The sequence below is a fragment of the Aythya ferina genome (assembly GCF_964211825.1).
Source record: "Aythya ferina genome assembly, chromosome: 2".
NCBI classification, from domain to species: domain Eukaryota; kingdom Metazoa; phylum Chordata; class Aves; order Anseriformes; family Anatidae; genus Aythya; species Aythya ferina.
The window spans coordinates 152744584-152766886 of record NC_140297.1 but is presented as its reverse complement, the minus strand read 5'-3'; the positions used below and the strand labels follow the sequence as shown (position 1 = coordinate 152766886).

Genomic DNA, 22303 nt, shown 5'->3' with positions numbered 1-22303 from the left:
TGTGGGACAGGCAAGAAAGAGTATTATATTTTATCCTAATTCAAGGTATTATAAAAAAAAAATGCAGAAAATATACTGTGGCATCTTCAAATGTGAAAAAAAAAAATATATATATATATATATATATATTGACTTAATATGAAGAAACTGTAGGCAATAAGTTCTCCACAAAATCAATCTGAGAAGCTTCCGCTTTTACATGAGAAGGTCTGTCTTTTCTACGTTTGTATCATTTAGCAAACATCATCTTGGTGGGAAAAATTGTTGACCTGATCTGTTAGCTAAATGAAGAGCAAAGGCTTGAAATAGTTGGAGATGTATCTAGACAGTAAACCCTTATGCATCTTGGTGAAACAGCAAAGTGAAACATCATGTGGAGAAGCACTTAATATGTCTAATACAAAAGCTGTCTCGCTATCTATAGAGTAATTGCCTGGGAGATGCAGTTAATGCTACAGAGAAGGCAAATCAGCTGCTGCTTCTCTCCATAACCAAGGACTGATTCCACCCAAGCTCCATCCACCAGGCTTTGTGTGCTTCCCCTGAACTCAAGCACTGGAGTCACAGCTCCCATCTCTGCTGGAAGATTTCTAGAGGCATGCAGCAAACACAGCTGTGGAGGTGTCTGTGCAAACCTCTTGACTTCCAACAGCTGAAGAGCACAGGGTTACAAAGTAGAAACATCTGAAACAATGCAAGTAGTTGGGCAACTAAAGCAGTTTTATACAATTATAATAATGATTTCCAGCAGGTGTTATTGTTCAGAAGAGCACAGGAAAGTGAGGTTCAGCACATCCTCACTAGCACTACCACAGTTTAACAGAGGCTGATTTTTAAGTTGAAGCCAATGTGATTTACAGGTTTGCTTCTGGACTCCCCAGGGTATACATGGAGCTAAGAAAGTGTTTCATTGTTTTGCTATATCAGCTTGTTGGTGTAGGGAAGATATTCAAAATGCATGTGGTGTATGTGTCATAATGAAGTATGTTATTGTGTTTTCAATTTTAAAATCTTTTTTCTTCTCAAATTTGTTTGCCGAGGTAGGTGGCCAAGAATTGGAGCCACCGATATTTCTGCCAGAGCTTCTTAACACACCTGAAAGAATCTTGAGTAAGAATGTTTTAAGCTTTATTTTCTATAGTATTGCACTGCAGTGGGGAATAACTCGTGCCCCAGAACATTGCAGGGTAGCATGCAGTTAGCAAATGGATAGTAACTCTTATCTCAAAGTGTTTTGACAACAGAAGCAAGGCCAGGGGTGCTCTGGGGGCCATTCTTGTCACCTACTTTTTAAAAATATATACATTTTTTTTTTTTCATTTAGACAATGCCACATTACTGAATGGAGTCTTTCAAAATGTGGAAAGTGTTGCATTATTTTTTGGTAAGTATGTGTTCCAGTTGTACTTCAGCTGTGGAGTTTGTTTTTATATATAGTGAAAAGTGATGAGGATTTTTGAGGCTGCAGATCTCTCCGCTGACTATAATAATACTGAAAACTGATGAATATCAAGCACTGTTTGATGCCCCCATTTAGTGCACTGTTTAGGCTCTGCTTCATGCTCCCACCACCCAGGTGTGTCCCAGGCCTGGCTCACCTCTGTGCATCAGGCATTTATGGCTGCTCTCTTTCCAGACTGCCTGGGTTCTCACTTCACCTGGCTACAGTCCATCTTCACTAACTTCCCTGCCCTGCTCAACTTCGTGAACAAAATGAAGTGTGTTAGTGGCTTTTGTCCCAGGGATTTTGAAGACTATGGCTGCTCTTGCCGGTTTGAGATGGAAGGGCTCCCCGTGGATGAAGCTGATGAGTAAGTCTTATGCATGTCAAATGTCCTGAAGCATAACACTTGCCTATATGATTTAAGGACTTCACTACACTTCAATGTGGAGGCACACTTCCTAGAAATAAAAACAGCCTCCCACACCTGCATATAATTTCACCAGTGTAAGCCTGGTGGCACAGCTGGTTTAAACTGGTGGTGAAGAATGGCTACTCCTGCAATAGAGTAAGTAAGCATCAAACCCAACTTCTTGGTATCCCTTACCCACGTGTCTCTAAATTCTGAGCATATCTTTATGAACAAAATATCATTTGTTTCTTTGTGCTGGGGAATTCTGTCTCACCCTGAAATCAGGGTGGTGAAATCACTGTGGTGCCAAAACTCGGAGGGTCTGTTAATAAGACAAGTGGGATTATGTGAATCTGAGCTTCTCAGTGGGTTTACAGCCTTACTAAAGTGCTGCTATTGGGAACAGGGTAATACATCAGCAGTGTAAGCACACGTAGACTTTAATGGAAATATTAGCATCTGGGGGATATAAAGCATCAACAGAACCAGGTTACAGCTAAGTGTGACTTCAAGTGGCAGATAAGAGGTTAAATAAATCTTGCCCTGATTGTCTGTGCTAAAGGTATGAGACACTGAAGCATCTGGGCACAGAGAAGAGCAATGTAGCTCAAAAGCTCTTCCAGGTACCGTGCACTAGTAACAAAACCATCCAAACCCCAGTTTGTGCTTTGAAGATATACTGCTCCAGACCCTGGCTGGGCTAGTGAGAAAAAAATGTAACATCAGGAAAAATAGCCAAGAAAATCAAATGGCTATACACTTTTACCAGAAGGAGTTAGGAAAATAAATTAAAAGAAAATTGAGATACATCTATGTCTAAATAGAGGAAAAAAAAAAAAAAAAAGGCATTTACAGCAATGCAATAAAATAATTTCCTGAGTGAAGACACCAATGGCTATTGCCTATAGCTAGATGGAAATTAGTCCATCCACTTTCCAGCATGGGATGGCTGGGAAAATCTAACCCTGCTATTGGAAAAAAAAAAAATAAAAAAAAAAAATAAACACAATGACATTCTGAAATGAGAGTTCGAGGCAACTCAATGGATTGATACCTGAAGAGCTGAGCACCTGGGCTTTTGCTTCACTCAGCACTATTTCAATGCAGAGCCACACCAGTACAAAAAGAGTACAGAGATGTTAGCAGTCCCTCAGTGAGGTTTCCCTAGCTGCGTGGCAACCCTACTGCAGTTTGCAGCAAATGTAGACTGATGATTCTTTTGCCACTGGCACAGATATGGTCTCTTGGTTCAAGACACCCTCCCAAGAAGTGGTTACTATTTATATTTCTGAGAAGTGAAGAGAGAACTGATGAGGATCTTGTTTTGTTTGAACTTTCATTGCTACTCACAGCTAAAGTGGCCATGCAGGTATTTGGGGTTTGCCTGACAGCAGTTGTGTAGGACAAGGTGAGGTTTCTAGCTGCCTGTGTAGTATAGTGGTAGGAGAAAGCTGCTTCACTATGCTGTGAGAAACACATTGAGGACCCTTCTCATGGCTAAATGGTTTATTTTAATTCTAATTGTTGCATTGAGGAGAAAGAACAAGAAAGAGAGGATAATACCCCACCCATTTACATAGCCCCCAATGAGACACAGTGATTCACAAGGCACTGCAGAGACCTTTACCTCTGAGTGCTGGGTCCTGCGTAGTTCTCCAAATCCGCAGTGAGACACTTTGTGCCAGAGCTGGAGACAGGACCTCCAGAGCCAAGCTGTGGGGCTCTGTCTGGCAGTGTGCTGTGAGCAGATATTTGGGCATTGGCATTGGATTTGTTACTGAAACTGCTTCTAGCGTCTTTGTGGGACCTCAAGTACTGTAGCAGTAGTGAAATGCAAGCGTGGTGTCCCACAGCCTGCAGACCTGCTCCCACCACTGAGTTTTGTATTTGTAATCCCACCAAACTGATTTGGGGAAAAGCAGTACTCAGCCTTTCTTTTTCCTAGGGACCATTGCTAATCTTGCAGGCTGATCTTGAATGGGAAGGAAAATAAATTGTCTGAACTTTTTGTTTCACTCTTTAAGATGCTGTTTCCAACACCGCAAATGCTACGAGGAAGCAACGGAGATGGAGTGCACGTGGGACCCATCAAAAATTTCTACAGATGTCAGCTGCTCTACTGAAAACCTGACCTGTGGTAAGGTTAACTTGTCACAAAAGCATGATACTAGAGTTGCACTATGGCTGAGAAGCTCACTCTGGTCCATCTACCAAAAACCACATATAAATTAAGCAGAAAACATCTCTGTGGATTCTTGAGGGATTAAGTGTTCTGCTCAGGGGAGAATGGCGATAGGAATACAAGGAGGTATCAAAGCCCAGATAAACAGAAGAGCTAAGGTCCAGCAGCCAGAAATTTATCAGGACTCCTCTAACAGGCAGCCTCCTAATGAGGTTTCCAGGCTCCATTGCAGGACCATGGAGCATTGCTTGAGATATCTCCACACATCAGGAACAGAGATGATACTGAGGAATGACCTGAAAAGCAGTGCTCCTTATGAAGTTTTGTCCACAGGGTCACATACACTCCTCAGGCACAACAGCATAAACAGCAAGGGCAGAGACCACACTGTTGTGAAAGGAGCTACTCCATGCATTACTAGGAAAATCTCAGTGAGTGTAGAGTGTCCCTAATCATTTTAATATAATTTTTCACCTAGTATTAGCACTCAGGAAAGACTATATTCTAGAACAGGATTTGAGGTTACCAGCAAAGAAGAGCAGAATCACAAAACCAAGATCTTCACAGCTTGTTTAAATAATGATCTGATCCAATTTACACTTCTTGTTCCAAATTAAAACCATTTTGGTTTTCTGAACCAGTCTATAAATACCCAAGCACATTTAAACATCAGTAGTGTTTCTTCTAGCTCTTTCTATGCTTAATAATCAGAAAACATTTTGTTCAAACTTTAAAAAAAAAAAAAAAAAAAAAAAAAAAAGGAAGAAAAAAGAAAGTGACTAAATGAATAGTCCCTGTCAAAAATGTGAAAGATGTGAGAACCCTCTGAAAGATCAATGTTTTCTGAAGCTCTGAAAGGTAGAAGGCTTTGAAGTAGGAAAACAGTATTTTTCAGGAAACTCTTTCATAGCCTTTATAAGGAGCAAAACACATTTTATATGAAAGACTTCGCCTGAGGACTGTGAAGTCCTGGGGTTAGGCAGACTATTTTAATGAAGTCTGTGAAATGTCAAACTCAGTATCAGCTGGCTTAAGTTTTCCACGGAAAAATTAGACGCAGCAAAGCCCTGCTCTGTGCTCCTTGCTGCTCTGTAGTAGGAGCTGCTCCAGTGCTCTGTGCCAGCTGTGCAGGCTACACAGAGCCGTGTTTCAAAACCAAACTACAGAACGTGAACGTGTTTAATGTGAAGAATCACAGTATAAATAGGTATGCGCTAATGAATATGGACACAAGCCTTACAGGGAGGAAAAACAGGTGGAGGGAAAAGATATCTCAATAGCACCTTGTTTGGATTGTTGTTTTGTTTCCAGAAACTGGGGATCCCTGTGAACAGTTCCTCTGCACATGCGACAAAGATGCCATTGAGTGTTTTGCGAGCACCCATATTAACTCTTCCTTGAATGGGCTGGATGTCTCCCTCTGTCCAGCTCTGGTTACAGGTAACAATCAGGATCTGACCGAAGGCGAAGGAAGCAATAGCTGGGTGGTTTCCTGCACTAAATCTGGCGGTCTGTCCTGTTCTCCATTTCATGTGCCCTTTCCATTTACTGCTACTCAAATTAATGTAAGAAGAGAAAAAGAAGGCTAATTGCCATACTGGAGCAAGGCCAGAAGAGGTTACAGAGCCAGAAGGGGGCTGGAGAACCTGATGGAAGAGGAGAAGGCTCAGGGGCGTCTTATTGCTCTCCTCCACTACCAAGTGGAAGTGTGCAGAGGTGAAGGAGATTAAACTCATTTTGGAGGTGCACAGGGACAGGACAAGAGGCAAGGAACACAACCGCAAAAGGGAAAGTCCAATTAGACATGAGCATTTCTTTATTTTTTTGCCAATCTGGCTATTGGGTACTACTTAGGGTTATAGCAACCTGCTGAGGTCACCAGCAGGAATGTGAAACTGACAGTATTGCTAGCTAGATCTCCCCTTAAAGCATGCAAAAAGTAACTATAAGGGAAAAAAATAGACCCAGTCTGCTCTGTTACTTGTTTTCCATTATGGAAGGAAAAATCCCCTATAAAGGTGAAGGGGATATTTATCTCCATTGTCATACACTGACCTGTGCTCTGTAGCTGAAATTACAACCTGGTAAGACTGAATACCCAGCCTGTGGGAACAGAGCTGGATTAAAAACTTAATTCATATGGTTTGCAACCAGAGCATGGTTGGGGGAGGACCTTCAGACACCCAAGCTGAGACAGATATGAAAAAGCTCTGCTAGTTTTTCTCATCCCTTTGCTTATATTTGTCAATGTTAAGGACAGCTATACGTGTTTAGGGCTCTGCATGTGTGCATCCCTGAGTGAAGAAGTCAAGGGAGAAGAAAATGCCACAGCAAAGTTTGCATTGATGCCAGAAAATTGCTTTGTGTAAGCCAGTAATCTTTCACTGGGATCAGATGACTCTAATATAAAATATGGCAGCTCCAACATGTTACAAATAAAAGAGAAATTGTCAAGTGTTAACAGGAAAATCATGCTACTCTTGCTGATAAAGACAGATGACAGTTTATTTCACTGAATATCTCCACTAATTTTAGGCTCCTGATTTTAATTCTTACTGGAAAAAATAAATCCTTTGAATGAAACATTTTTATTTAGTGTTTGCTTATATTATTATCTTTCTGTGTCTGTTCTGTCCAGCTCAGGCTTTGTAAAAAAAATAATAATAATAATAAAAAATAAAGGACAAAACTTCCAGGAAAATATTGATTCTTTATTACAGAGAAAATTTGAATGAGATAAGGATATATTTGCCTAAACCTTCACTTTAATAGGAATAAATCCAGTGAACTCCTGTTTTGTTGTACTATTGAGATAAAATGTTGACAAAGCCCTTTCTTACACTTTAGTCTCTAAGAGCTTTCTCCTTTTCAGAAACAACTAGCAAGAGAGAGCTGACAACACTTCACATGGAGGGTACGTCCCCACCTCTTTAACTCTATGACTGGAATATATTAAATCAAGATGAATGTATACATTGAGAAAAATAAATCGAGTATTTAGGAAGCCATGCTTCAGTAAGATTCTTAGCCAAGTGCCTGGATTAAAACATTTTTCATGTATAAATATTTAATTCTTATCTTCATATCTTCACAACAGGACACATATTTAAGCATTTGCTGAAATGAGAATGTAAAGAATGCTCTCTGCTGATCGGTTTTCTTGTTTAGATTAAAACTGTGATAGAGACTGAGGGCTTTTTCTAATTGTAATGTACTTCTTTGAGTAGGATTTGTTATCAGCAGTCAATAGATAGTAAGGAAGTATTTTAATAGTTACTTTAACAATAATTCGATTCATACCTGTTGTATTTGTGTTATAAATATAGCCCTATGAAAAGTACAATCATAATAATATTTGGAAATAAGTTTCATTCTGCTGACTCTGACCATGTTACACCAAGTTCCTGTCTAACAGGCATCCTAAGCCACAATTCTCTTTGCAGTAAGAATACTTTTATTTTTGCAGAGCTCCCTCATCACAGGACTGACAAAACACTGGCTGCAACAGCATCTGTAGAAGAAGGTTTGCAACTAACAGTGCAAGAAGCACTGCTTTCAGCTTCCAAAAGCTGGAAGAACAAAACAGAACAGGCTGATTGTTTTCTTACAGCCCTTCTGGATGATTGGATATAAAAGTAGACACAATGTTTTGGTGATCCAATTCAGGACTGAATGAGAAGGTGCAATTTTTCAGTTTGCGTGCTCAACGTGCTTAACTGGTGTTTACACGAAGTTTCCCAAGGGCTGAGACTGAGAACTCTGTGGCAAAACCTGCTTTCATCAGAACAGACCTTTATACCCTGGGAAGAGACGTTGCAGCAGGGAGGCTGCCTGGCAGTGCTGTGCTGCGTGGCTGCCAACTTCTGCACCCACAGCCAGTTGCATACTCCTTGTCTTGAAAAAGAGTTTAATCATACAAAATGAAACAGTAGCTATGCGCAGTATTTGCACATCTGTACCAATCTTCCCCCAAACCAATTACTCGTGCTCTCTGAACTGGTATAGTTCATCATAAAGCTCGATATATTGCCCAGGGATAAAAACCTGTAATAGAAATTTTAGAAAGCTAAACTTATAACACAGATAACATATCTAGTCAGACTGCAAAGGAAATATTTGGAGAACCATTTCCATTTAACTACTTGTGTCCCCATTTTAAACCATGGGAGCTTCAACATTGCTGTGTGAACCATATTAAGCCAAAGCTAAATACTCTGCAGAAATGCATTCAAAGGCAAAGACCTACTTCCTTATATCACAACATCCTAAAACACACACGCACAAAAGATGCAGAGATTAATATTATTATTTTTTTTGATTACCTGGTAGCTCTGTTTATAATTTATCAAAAATAAGCTGGTATATAAAAATCAGCATATGAGGTAAACAAATAAATCAGAGGTTAAGGAAGGATTTGGGTTTGTAGCTGCCCATCCATTTTTGATTTTCAATGCAGTCAAACACAAGGTGTTCACAAGGAGCATGCATCTGTTCTGTGCACAACAATGGGATTTTACACTTAATTCTCTCCAGTGTAGTCTGTCAGATGGATTTAATAAGGAATTTTCTGCTTCATTCATATTTATGTTGCTTCTTTGAAAGCACATTATTCAAAGGTACAATGAGCTTATTTTATGAGTATCACTGTCTGTAACGATCAATGTACTGCAGACAAGACCAGGCAAATCTCCATAAATGAAATGCTCGGGATCTTTCCTTCTCTGCTGAAAAATCTCTTCTCATCAGCTTGATTTTTCATAAGTCTGTGCTGGCAACTTCTCTGAGTTTACATTTTCTGTCCTCAACAGTGGTTTCTTTTGAGCCCAAGGAGATGGTCCTGGGGACTTTCATTGTGGAAGGTAAGAGTCTGCTTATACTTTTGTTGATAAATTGGGCACTCCTGGCTCCAGGTGATAACAGGTTTTGGTTTATTAGGCTTTATTGTTGTCATGGGCACCTCAGGATTTCTGGATAATACCTCTAGTTCTTCTGCTGACCTGAATATTCTTGAGCAAACTACTTTGTTTCTCCTAGTTACCCTCTTTATAAAGAAAGGTTAATAATGATATTTGGTTAAAGTATATAACATTCTCACTAAAAATCACTCAGAAAACACACTGCAGAGATGCAGTAGGTATCATCCCACTACCACGATGCCTCTGCTTTTTGTCTAGTTATCATAAAGAACCCCAGAGGTACTGCTCCTGCTCCTCCTGTCCCCTTGCTGAAAGGTCAGTGCCTCTGAGCTGTTCTTTTCCTTTGACTGGCATAGCAATACTTTACCTGAAGCATCACAGTTCAAAATTACACATGGTGAGGACAGGGCTGCTGGAGAAGAAAATTTAGATTGGGGTCAGGTGGCAGAAACACAGTCAGTAAAATCACACTGAGAAGTATTTGCTGTTCATTGCCTCCAGCCACTTGCTTGCACTCCTCATGCAAGTACTTGCAAAACCTCTTCATGTAATATATTTTCTGATACAATGGTTGATCCTTTAAATTACATTCATAGCATTTGCTGCCTGAAGGGTTCATTTTGATTTTACTTCCTCCTTTAATACATAGAATTTCATGGAACTCTTTCCAGGTCTAACAGCTTTTACACCTTTTACAGTTATTATTATTGCTACAAGCACACTCACGCCATTAGCTACAGCTAAAAGTAAGTGGAGAACCATGTCTTGGAGGTTTTCAATGGCCCATTTACGTGGAAATGATCATTCAGAAAGAAGTAAATACACCAGAAAATGTCAAATGACATTGAATATGGCAGGAAAGAAGGAGATGCTTTTTGACTTGGATTGCACTCTCTGACTCAGATTGCACTCTCTGGATAACACCCATGTCCTCCTTCCTAGACCAGAAAAATGGCATTGCTGTACTGAGTGCTGCTCAGAATCACTGAGCTTGAACATATCTGAATATGCATGTCTTGTGTTGGAGGTCTGCATGGCTACTAGAAGGTTATCTGTAATATCTGTTCTTGGCAAAGTGCAGAATAGCCCAAATTCTGGTTATATTATCTACATTTAGCAGGAATCACTTTCATTTTAATACATCACTGTCATACAAAGCGTCACGAAATGAGCACCTTGCTGAGCCATTAGGACCAGCATGTTGCTATTGATCCCTTCCTGCATCCTTTCATGGGCTTCCCTGTGTTCTTAGCGGTATTTTCACCCTTTTTTTTCCATTCTCTGATCCTCAGACAGGTTATTTTCAATGTGTACTAAAAACAGAACTTCAGAGGGATAAAATTAATGAATTTGAGTTGAATTCAATTAATTAGTTAAGCTGGGGTACATAAAAGGAAGGGCTTTCAAATTGTGGAAACCATACACATAGTCACTTTGAAAATGAACTATTTTGTATGTGAAATAACATGTTCTTTGTATTAACATTTAGGAAAAAAAAATGAAACAAGTTGATTTCTATTTGAAAATAGAGTTTTCATTTACAAATTAGCTTATATTAATAGTGAAATTTTAAAAAGAAGAAGAAAAAAAGATAAATAACACCCCAATTCAACAAAACATTCCTGGTCAATGCTACAGCTTAAAATAATCTAAAAATAAAGACCAATGTAACTTCTAGGATAAAGAACCTCCCTAAAATTATTCTGCTATTTAACCTCGAAGTATTTTCCCCTTAATATTTCCTTACAGTTACAATGCAGTAAATCCTGCATTTGCACAGCTCTGCATCAGTCAAATCATTTTCTACCTTCACTAATAATGCTGTTAGTTTTGGTACCCTTGTATGAACTGACACTGTATGTTTTTTTAGGCTGTTTACTCAGAAATGGCATCTCATGTTATCTCACTTGCACTTCTTCTCTCAGTACGGCTGACTAATCAGCAACCCATTTTTTTTTTCCTAATAACTGGCATAGTTCTTTACCTCAGTATGCAACATATAAAATTTACAAAACCACAAACAAATACAATAATAATAATAATAAAAATAATAACAAACTTAACTAACTAAAAAGTAACCAATCTCTTAACCAACCAATCTCTTCCTGCCCAGTCTAGCAGTTACATTGGTCATATTTAACAAGCACAACTTTTTTCTGAAAGGCAAGATATGTGAAGAAGTGATCAGTGTGGATACTCTTTGCTTTTCTAATCTTCATCTTGATTATTTTTTTCTCTATGACCATCAGTTCACAGCAAACCTGCCCCAGGATATTACCCTGACCTGCTATCTGAAATGGAAATCTGAGTTGCTCCATGCTTCTGCTTTTCTCTTTCTGCTTATTCAGGAAAGGACAGATTTTCAGAACCTGTAGTCCCTGTGGGAGTAAGAACCACCTCCCCAGCCTCCTCCCCAGCAGATGTTAACTCGGTGGAAGTCAAAATTGTCCCTACTGAGAATATTCCTGCAGGCACATCTACACGGGTGAAAGGAAAAGGCAAGTACAGGCTGCACTGCATCTGCACTAACATAATTTACACCGTTCTGTTCAGAGCTTCCTGAAGAACCAGCATTTCTCACCGACTCATAATTTCCTCCCTAAAGCTGGTTAGTTACAAAGGATACAGGGTGTTCAACAGGGAAAGAAGGACACAGGGTATTCAACACTGAAAGGGGCAGTTCACTCTCTAACAGTGACCAGGAAAAATTTATTAACCATCAATAGTCTTCAGTCTATTAATTAAGCAAATGTTGGAAGAATACTAATTGATTATGGCTTAGAACATGCACTTCTGGTCACATTACTTGTAGAAGTTTATTCTAGATTTGCAAGTCTAATCTTTATATGTCTAACCTGTGCATGTGTAATCTCCAGAAACAAGCCCTGCAAGAGGTGTCCAGGGCACAGCTTCCACTGGGGTAGCTCTGGACCTGGCACCATCTGACAGGGAACCCAATGGACCTGAAGGAAAAGGTAAATTAAGATTATTTTTTTTTTTCAGTTACATCTAATGAAAAATGTACCTTTATTTTAAAAAGTAGGATTGTATTACCCATAAAGATTATAGTTATTCTAAGCCAGTCAGACACATGCATATGGACATGTACCATGAAGGAATTGTGCACATCTTTGTTTGAATATACTCTTAATGCTACATGGATGATATTTCAGATAAAAATTTGAAAGGTTAGGACAAAATTTGTTGTTTCTTTCAGCACAACTTAGTCACTGCCCAGCTATCACTATGGAGTGATATAGAGTCATTAGTTTTCTGAATTAGCTAAGAGAGAAGCTACTGAATTCTTATTTCTGTCAGCTGGGCTTGAATGTTCTGGAAGTAATATTTAAATACAAAAGATTACAAAGGGTTGCAAACTACTCTCATTGCAACCCATTTTGACTTGTATTTTATATCTGTGTAGGGAATCTCTCCATTAAATATTTCCCCCCATTTCTCTTGCTGACTTGCTCAGTGGTATTATAAAAGGCATAGGTCATGGATTGAAGCACTGATTTTGAAATAATATTACATTGTCTTAAAAAATAAAAATAAATGAAAATAATTGATGGTTCCCAAAATACTTGTATCATCAGAAGAGAGCCCCCAACTTTTGAAAACATAGGATGTGAAATAACATCTTCTTGCTTTACAGTATGCGAACGATTAACCTTTCTGCAAGACAGAGGAAATGGAAGAGTGAAGAGGGAGCTGCCGCAGCTAGGAGAAATGCTGTTCTGTTTAACTGAGCGGTGTCCAGAGGAATTTGAGTCTTACGGTTGCTACTGTGGACAAGAAGGCAGAGGTTATCCTACTGATGCCCTGGACAGGTGTGGGCTCTTCTCTAACCTGCAGTTAGCTTCGGGCATTATGGACCAATGAAGATCAGTGTGCCTTTTGCCATCAGTTAATTTACAAATTAACCTTCTCCTTAGGTGAAAGTCATAATAGTTGGGAGCCATGTGGGGTCTAAGTATAGTGTACAGCACACAAAATTTTCCTGAACTTGCACACAAATAAAACTACCCACACATGATAAAGTAGGCTAGATGAAGGCTAGTGAAGGCTCTGATCATCTTACAGTTTTCATTCAGCCAACAGCATTTGAACACTTCAAGACCATGCTAATGGAGCACTGGGACACAGTTGCAATTTCTATTTTAAATCTTGAAATTAAACTATCAAATAAAACTACACCACCTTTAAGCACTTTATACCAAATGAATTAGGAAGGTGGTTGTAAAGTGCAGATGTTATTATTTTCTTCTTCATGGAAATTTTTTTCCATGATATGGAAACTGTAATTTCTTAGTTTTAATGGTCATTGAAAATAAATAGATAAAGTAATTAGGAATGCACTGTGATTGATGCAGGAAAATGAAATATTGTCCAGTTACAATCTACTGTTTATTTTAGGTGCTGCTTCTCTCATCACTGTTGTATGGAACAAGTTAAGAAACTTGGATGCCATGCAGAAAGAACCTCAAGATCTGAAGTTGTATGTTTTGATCACACGCCAAAATGTAAGTTTGGGTTAGAGGATGTTTGTTGTTTTCTGATGACAGTGTATCAAAGTATTACAGACTGAGTACCACCGTACCTGTGATGTGCTAGCTCTGAGTAGGAAGACAGAATAAAATGGCTCACAACATTTCATCAATGTTTACTCCAAAGCTGAAGTATTTTTCCTAGTTGAGGTAAAGGCTACTACATCACTGTGCAAGATGTGATGAGATGAGAAAGATGAGAGAATTGCATTCGTATTTTTTGACTGAAGACAAAGGACACCTGTTGGTGTCTTTACATTCACAAATTCAGCAAAAGCCAGTCACAGCTTCAGCTGCTCCGACCTCACTGTCGGGCATATTTAGATGATTAAAAGTGAATTTGAAAATTTTATTTCAAAGCTCATCTACCTGTGACAAATTACACGTTGACTAATTGTAACTGCTTTTGAATATTAATTTTGAATTTTCTCTTTCAGGTATTGGTTGGAGCCTGTGTGAGAAACTCCTATGTGCTTGTGACAAGACGGCAGCTGAGTGCATGGCTTCTGCCTTCTTCAATGAAAGCCTTACATTTCCACAAGGGCAAGCGTGCCAAGAGGAGAAAGTCTCATGCCAAAGTGGCCCTTATGAAAGGCCTCCAATCGGCACAGAAACGGGTGCTGGGATTTCCAGCTCTGAGGAGAGCAGCGAGGAGGAAGGTCCCCTGTGGAGCACATTCAGGAGAGCAAAGAGAGACAAGGGGCATCCTTTTGGAGAGCCCAGGACTGGGCAACACGAAGGCAGATAACCGAGCACAGCCACTTGCTTGAGAAATGGCACAGGGAATTTCACAGCCAGCCCTTACTCTTTCTTAACACTCTGCACGCAGTTTTACATTTTCCAGCATGCTAATGGCATAATCATAGGCTAGGTTTTTAAAGCTAAGATGTATTCTCCTTTCCATAGTGAAGTCATCACTATGGTCCATCTATGTAGAGCAGCTGTTACCTTAAATAACTGTTTGATGGCATTCTGCATCACTTTATTTGATTTCCAATCAAAGCTCTGATTTTTGTTAACTGTGTAGTTGGTTCAGACTGGATCTTACTGATGGTGGCTAAGTATTTCAAATTTTTAATTAAATCAATTTGCAACTACTCCAACTCCTTTTGCATTCTTCCTTTAGCAAGCAAAGCAGGAATCTAAGGTAATCACATTAAAATGTATTGCTTCTTCCCTAACTGAAATTTTCACCCCAGAGTTTCTGCTGTCTGCTAGATCACAGCAATAAAAGGTATATTCTGTGCCCCAGCCCTGGGTACTGTGCATAGTTATCTCCAGTTTTGAGAGATTTCAGGATGTTAAAGGTTCTACTTTCTGGGAACAACTAAAACTAGTGTATAGTATCTAATGCAAAACTCTAGTAAAAAAAGAGCAACAAAAACTAGAATAAAAAAGCTAGTCGTACCTGTCTCAATTTTGCCTTGGAACTAGGAAGGCCTCTAACAATTTTCACACTTCAATTTTCTTAACGAAAGTAGGCTTTTATTATTGACTGAAAAGAAATATGAAAATGCTAATCAGGAAGCAACTTCATGTTTTAATAAACATTAAAAGCTTTCCAAATTTCCCTCTCTCTATAACCTTCCCCCAGAACAAAAGATGACCACTAACATTTCTTCAAACAAAACCAGTTCCTACAAACTGCCTGGTGATTCAGTTGTTCTGAAAAGTCTAAGGCTCTTGTCTATAATCCTGCTTTAAGAAGTCTAATTTTGTAATAAAAGTATTCATTACAGATTAATGACTGTAACCCAATGCTGGAGATAGAAATGCTGCCCATGTTCCTCCCTACCATGAAGTACTTAATTGACCACATCATTTTGGTCTCCTTTTACAAGTCAGCACTATGATAACAGGTGAAAATGCAACTGAATGCTCTTGAGCAAGTAGTGAACACTACAGACCTCTGGTTAGTCATGATTTCAGTATTTTTCCTGCATTAAAAACTGGAAAGGATTAGATCAGTGCTCATCCATTTTTGTGCAGTGCTGAGGATGAAATTTGCACCAAGCTGATACATTTACTCAATCCAGAATCAGAACTTCTGAGTTATCAGCCTTTTATCATACTGATGGAAAACTATTTTTGTGTTTCAGAGCATTTAGAAGTAAAAATGATAATTAAAAGGTCAGATGGCTAATTACCTGAAACGGGAAAAATTGGCCTTTAAACAAGCGAATTAAGTGCATCGCTACTTTATAAAATCACAGTCTCATTTCTCTGATTGATGAAAAAAGTGCTGCTGCTCTGAAGCCTGCATTTAAAATACACACTTAAGAGAAAAAATAAAAAAATAAAAAATCCCTTACAGCTAATTATTAGAAACTAGGATTACATTCATGGTTATACAATCAACACAAGCATTTATTCACTGAAATATGTCATTTTTTTTAATTTCAGAGATAGAGATGGATCATTTGAATCAATCAAGTAACAAAGATTACATTATAAATATGCTGTTATTTAGGTGATGTTGTAATTAACTGCTGTGGGAGTTTTTTTCCAGTATCTCATTTCAGGAAAAAATAACTTTCAAATTGTTCTATAATTGCTGCCATAAAAAAATTTGTTGATAAAGAGTAAGTCTAGCTATGATTAGCTATATTCATTCTCAGAGATCAGCTCCAAAAATAAAAATAAATAAATGGAACAAAATGAGGGAGAAATCTATCATAGGTTTTTTCTTCCCTCATTCTCACTGTAACTTTACACTACAGTTTTAAAAGATTTGGGACATACTTTCCCAAAACTAAATTGCATCCACAAAGCAAACAACTAATTATTATATGCTCATTTAAAAAGATTATTTACTTAATTAGATACCAATTTACTTATTTTTAAGCATATAGTCTTTGTCCGTAACCTGCTACAGAAACAAAGACTTAGGAAATTGATTTTATGAAAAATTTGAAATAATTTAGGAAGACTTTCAAACTTCTTTGGAAAATTTGAAAGACAATACTATTCAGGTGTACTGGACATCTCCAACACAATGTTATTAAAATTAGGAAGAACGAAATAGTTAAGTCTTTCATACAAAGGCAAAAATCTCTTTTTGCTTAGATTACAAACTCCTCCAAAACCCAGAAGGTAGCCCATTACAAGTCTTGGTTTTGTGTTACAGCTGCGGAGTGTTAAATGGGGCTGAGACTTTTTTCCCCTTGACTGGTCTGATGTGGTACAGTGACAGAATCTCTCCTTTACCTCTACATTTTCTCTTTAGATATGATTTAAAAACAAACAAATTAACAAAAAAAATAAACCACCACCACCAACAACAAAGAATTCAGAACCTTCCACGTGTAGTTAATGTTTTTTCCCTGGATTTTTTTTTTGAGGTATCAAGCATCAAAATCCTGCTCTCACTGACCTGAGCAAGAGAAAACCTTGACCATGCATCTTAATAGAAGGTTCTGAGATCCACAATAAGCCATAATGACAAATAGAAAGAACATGCCTACCCTATTAACATTTTGTAAATATATTCCAAATTTTAGTGACTGCAAAAATGAAGAACAGAGGAACAAATTTAAAAAATATATATATATAATCCTGTCTATATCTAAGATATATCTTACGTGAACAAGAGAAGGTCCCAACTTCCTCAAAGTAAAATAACAACAGGAAAGTAAATTCTTCATGTAAATAAGAGAAGGCTACAAAAACAGAAGGTAACAAACAGAAACTCAAACCTACTAGACGGCATCATGGTTTGAAAAATGGTACCTGTGGGGAGAATACAGATCTTCAAAAACTCTTTCATCATTCCTTGAAATGGACATCACAATACCTCAGAGAGACAGCCCTGAAAAAGCATGACTTTTCTTGGAGCTTATTTGTCATAGGGAAATGATTTTTTAATTATTACTTTCTCAAATTTCACTGGTTTTTGCAGTAGTAATAGTTCAAAAGTAAGTATAAGTAGTAGTTTAACAATGCTGTAGTACTTTTTGCAGAAAAACAGGTGTGTAAAATGAAGTTTAGATTAAATGCAAAACAAAATTTAAGTTTTAACTGAAAATACTAAAAATCAGATGACAACTTAGAGAAGATTTATTTTAAATTTTGGTTTATTTTATTGCTTAAATATAGATTGCACAGTGTGTTCTTACATTTATTGAACTGGTTCATTACATACAGTACAGAATATATGACCATCAGAACAACAGAGAAATTAGCCCTACTCTGATTTTGGACAACAGCCTATTTCTATTTTTTGAAATTAACAAGGAATTCGTTTACTTCAAAAGTGACCCACTACCAAAAGCCATAATTTTTCAAAATGACACCATGGAAAAGAACTCAAAGCAAAAGCTGTAATACATTTGAACTGGATATCAATGTATAAACACTGTGAGACTACTCAATGTGTTGCAGATAATACAGGGCCAGTAGAGGTTCAGAGAAAAGAGGTTCTACGTTCTGCAACTTGTGTCAAGAACATAAAGAGGTAAGTGAAACAAAGCAACATCATTGTAAAACAGCACTCAATTCATTTGGTTTCATTCATCATCATCGTATTAAAACAGCTTTCAAAACAATACATTTTACAGTGACTCCCATCTTCCAGCTGTCTAAAATGGCCAGAGTGAACCAGTTATCAACTTACAGACTCCCTGAATTTCCAAAAAGGAAGAAATTAAATATCATGTGATCACAGAGTGTTACAAGCTCTTCAGTCCCTGCACAATACCTGCACAACACCTGCGTTTCCCAAACAAAGCTAGATTGAACATTGAAAACATGGAAACCTATGATTTGCATAAATGATACTTCATAAACAGAACAGAAAATGAAATGCTGAATTCAGTTATTTTCACATGCAGCATTCATGCAACAGAATTTAATCACTGAAACAATCCAGTATTTACAGCACAGTCTGCATACTGCAAGAGTGCAAACAGAAGTACATTCTTTATTTCTGATTCTTTAGACTCTGTTTTTTGTACAAAAGTGCACAGTGTTATTCTTAAAAATGACAGAGTGGATAAGTGTTTTACATTGTAACTCTAGGTTAGATTTACTCTTTAAAAAATTACACTCTTTATATAGGCCAAAAAACTATTACATTTTACCGTAAAAAAAAAAAAAAAAGTGAAAACTAAAAGCTAGAGTGACAACGAGTCCTAATTATGTGTAGACTGTGGTCTGATCAGGCTGATACGCTGCAGCAGTAAAAATCACAACGGAATGCTGTAGATAAGGGGCTGTTTCGTCATCCACTAACAGCTGTGATTTCACTGTTAAACTGAAAAGAAGGTCTCAATTACCTTTTGAGTTTTGCGAATGCTTTCTGAAAGTATCAGCATGTTATCTCATAGGTTTAAGTAGCTGAAATTTCGCTGTTGTCACATTTGAGAGTAGTCTAGTGGAATGCGTACTGTACTACAGTTCAAAAACTTACATGTCTGTTTTACAGTAGGTTTCAAATGCCCCAAACAGTCAGCAAATTAGCTGGCCTACTTGACAAAAAATAACCATTCAGCTCGTAGACTTATGCAATCATAGATTAATTTAGATCGGGACTTCTGAAGGTCATCTAATCAAGCCCCTGCTCAAAGCAGGGCTAAGCAAAGTTAGATCACTTGGTTGGTGGCCTGATCATCATTTATATAAATGCTGGCTACTTCAAATGTCTGACATTTGAGACTGTTTGTTCATGTTTGTGTTGCTTCAGATTCAGATAGACTAAGAGACTTCCAGCTTGCGATTCACAGCATCAACTATTCCTGCATTTTCTTTTTACCTGCAGAATTTAGTGAGTCAAAGACAGCCTTGACAATTATCATCAAAAGCTCAGTGATTTACTGTATCAGTTTTATTTACATTTGAATAGTATGCTCAGATACATAAACCTATGAAAGTCAGCACATTTTCCTTATATCTAGAAAGATCTGAGAAACGAAACAAAACCAGACAAACAGATACATCTCTAAAAAAAATGCTTTTGCTTGAAAACACATGTAACAAATTCCTGGTCTTTAAACGGTTTCATCCATTTTTCTTTCAATTTCTAAAATATCATTAAAAAAGCTGTAATAAATGACAAAGAAACATCCCATAGAATATAATTGTACTTTCTGTATTTATGATTTAAAATGCCCTCAGTTTATTGTTTGCTATACTAAATATATTTCTCATGTATTTATACTAAAACAGAGTAAAATACTACTGCATTTTCAAAAGTACAGTCTGTAAACTATACACTTTAAGACATGAAAAATATTGCACAATTCAGTGTTTCAAGAGGAGATTTCTCCTCTCTTACGTAAAGCAGTAGCTCTCAGCAAGAAACACGGGACATATACTGGAGCATGTTTAGAATATATATCTAAAAAGCATAATATGTTATGCATTAAAACTACTTAACAAGTGTCCATTCTTTCATTTACTGTACTTGAACACATGTAAGGTTGTTGTTTTGTTTTTGTTTTTTTTTCCATATATTCCAAAATAAACAAGTTAACTAACTGTAACAGCAGGAACAAAAGGGAGCTAGGCCAGCGCTCCACTGTTACATATATTAAGATGAAGCAAGCCAAAAGCATTTAGATATATGACTGAGAAGGAGAGGAAACAAAAAATAAAAAGGAAAATAAGGTTCTTCAATTACACTGACACAAATTAAAGGAATTTACAGAAATACAGATTCCTAGAATAACTGAACTATTCATATACATGGCAAAACATGTTATATATCTGACTTGTACATGTACTGAAACATGAAAATGAAGAAACGTTAAATGAAAACCTAACAAATTATATGACAGAAAAAAATAACTCAGCACAGATTCAAGAGTTTGGCTAAAGTAATCTGGTTTTGGCTCATATTCATCATTATTTTAAATTTAGCTTAAATGAAAAACAATAAAATTTGAAAACTCATCTTGCTCTTTCTATTGTACTCTACTCTAAATAATTTCCAGCAGACTTCAGAAGACACTTAATACACACAAAGATCTGGAAACTTCATCTCATAGACTGGAACAGATTGGTAATGAGCATGTCCAGCAGTAACGGTCATGGTTCCCGAGGGGCTAGGTGGAGGACTGCATGAGAAGAACAATCAATATATATAATTATACAGATAGTTGTTTTTTTTTTTTTTTTCCTAACAACTTTATACACTAATATCTAAGAAACAAAAATTATCTATTTTTTTTCCCCTCAGTATTTTATTCTGTTCCTGAAATTCTAACGACATTATAACGCCTCAATTTTAACGGTGCTCTTTTCTAAATAAACATATCACTGATGTTACAGAATTACAAAACTGCATTTTATTACTTACAAATATTATTTAGGCTGCACCAAAGATGTGCACAAGCTCCCTACAATAATGTCATGTAATACTTTGGTTGTTCAATTTCTAATTACCTTCTCAAACAAATGTAGCTCTGGGAAGACAACAACGTTCCTTAATACCACTGAGATAAATAAAAATAATCTAAGAACACAAGTATAAAAATATTTCAAATTTGTTAAAATGTAATATAACATCATAAAAGCTCTTCATATTGCCAGTCAGGGGGCAGTTATGTTCTCTTTGATAAACTCTTGAAAAATTTCAAGTGAGCAATTAAACTTTGAAGAGGCATTTATAGATGTAGGATTTATGCTATTGCATGGTTCCTGGATAATTTCCACTACCTAAAAGATTCAAAATAATAACAAGAAAGTCAAAGTGACTCTTTAAGACTACTGTTTTCAGATAAGTCAATTATCTTCTGCCTATTACGTGTGTTTAAGAACACTGTGACATGACCACCTGAACGTAATCACAACAGTTTTATAACTCATTTTTCATTCACCATATTCTTCTTGCATAAAGTCTTACCGAATGGTGAGTTCCAGTATCTGTGCAAGTCTATCGTGAAGCAAGTTTGCCTGGAGAAAAAAAAAAATTAATAATTACTGCATCTTCAACAAAGCTAAAATGAATGTGACAGGCCATACTCAGTGTGTTTCACATTGCTACATGGCAAATCGAGGCAGCATTTCCAATTTAGATGTAATTTCCCACTGCTCCAAGAATTCTGAACCCTGAAGAGGCATGTGAAATTGAGTGAGCCTGCCTTGGAATATAAGGGATTATATAGCAGATTTTGTTGTTGAAGATAGTTACACATTTAATTATTCAATATATATAATGACCTAAATACTGCTCCGTTTATCCTGGGATGGAATAGGGGTGGACTGTGAATCTAGGTTTCAAAGACAGTAAGGGTAACATTGAGATGAAGACTGTGTAAGATTTCCAGTCCTTTCCAAATGGTGTAGGAACAACAAAAAATATACTTTTATAACTGGAATAACTGGAATTTCCCAACATAGATAATTATTATTGTGGAGACAATAGCTGAAGACAAAGAACTGAATGCTATTATTTAGCAACAACAGCAGCAACGATATAATATCATAAATCATCTTTAGGCAGCATATCTCTATAAATGCGTATGCTGGTATCTTCACTACAGTGTAACATATTACAGAAACTCACTTTGGTTTCACATTGTGCTGCAATTTCTTCAAATGGTGCTTTTTGGAACTTTTCAATCACAAGACGCCTTTTTTCTTTTTCTTGTTCTTCAAGTCCATTGTTATCTTAAAAAAAATAAACAGGAAAAAAATATAATTGTAATTTTGCCTATCGAGTGCACCTGATTTAAATGTCAGTGTTTTGTCTTCATTTACATCGTGTTTTTAAAACAAAGTGCACTACAGAAGCAAACAAGCACTGTATTTGAAGTGATGCAACCATACCCAAACAAGCTGTCAGTTGTCACTGCTTCTAAAGCAAAA

General features: G+C 37.1%; 2 protein-coding genes across 8 annotated transcripts in view; one reads left to right on the top strand and one right to left on the bottom strand.

The window, feature by feature from the left end:
• The first annotated feature begins 864 nt into the window (after positions 1-864).
• OC90 (otoconin 90) lies at positions 865-14601 on the top strand. The gene is made up of 14 exons (XM_084508991.1): positions 865-936; positions 1045-1110; positions 1325-1384; positions 1637-1811; positions 3878-3990; positions 5347-5475; positions 6908-6949; positions 7502-7558; positions 8844-8894; positions 11300-11449; positions 11828-11926; positions 12607-12781; positions 13368-13474; positions 13936-14601. The coding sequence occupies exons 4-14, from the start codon at positions 1714-1716 to the stop codon at positions 14244-14246; spliced, it is 1332 nt and encodes a 443-aa protein (XP_084365117.1). The 5' UTR covers positions 865-936; positions 1045-1110; positions 1325-1384; positions 1637-1713; the 3' UTR covers positions 14247-14601.
• A 2952-nt stretch (positions 14602-17553) lies between these two features.
• EFR3A (EFR3 homolog A) overlaps positions 17554-22303 on the bottom strand; it is an 81917-nt gene continuing 77167 nt past the window's right edge. For 6 of the 7 annotated variants that reach the window (XM_084509011.1, XM_084509012.1, XM_084509010.1 and 3 more), the window contains 3 exons: positions 22002-22105; positions 21339-21388; positions 17554-20550 (listed from right to left, as the gene is read on the bottom strand). In XM_084509011.1, coding sequence (XP_084365137.1) covers positions 20445-20550; positions 21339-21388; positions 22002-22105 — 260 coding nt within the window. In that variant the 3' untranslated portion in view covers positions 17554-20444. The remainder of the gene's footprint in view (positions 20551-21338; positions 21389-22001; positions 22106-22303) is intronic. The other variant, XM_084509009.1, reaches the window with a different exon arrangement.

Coding starts and splice junctions, on each gene's coding strand:
- OC90 (XM_084508991.1), top strand. CDS start 1,714: ATGAAGTGTGTTAGTGGCTTTTGTCCCAGGGATTTTGAAGACTATGGC. Junction 3,991..5,346: donor TACTGAAAACCTGACCTGTG/GTAAGGTTAACT, acceptor TTTTGTTTCCAG/AAACTGGGGATCCCTGTGAA. Junction 13,475..13,935: donor TTTTGATCACACGCCAAAAT/GTAAGTTTGGGT, acceptor TTTCTCTTTCAG/GTATTGGTTGGAGCCTGTGT.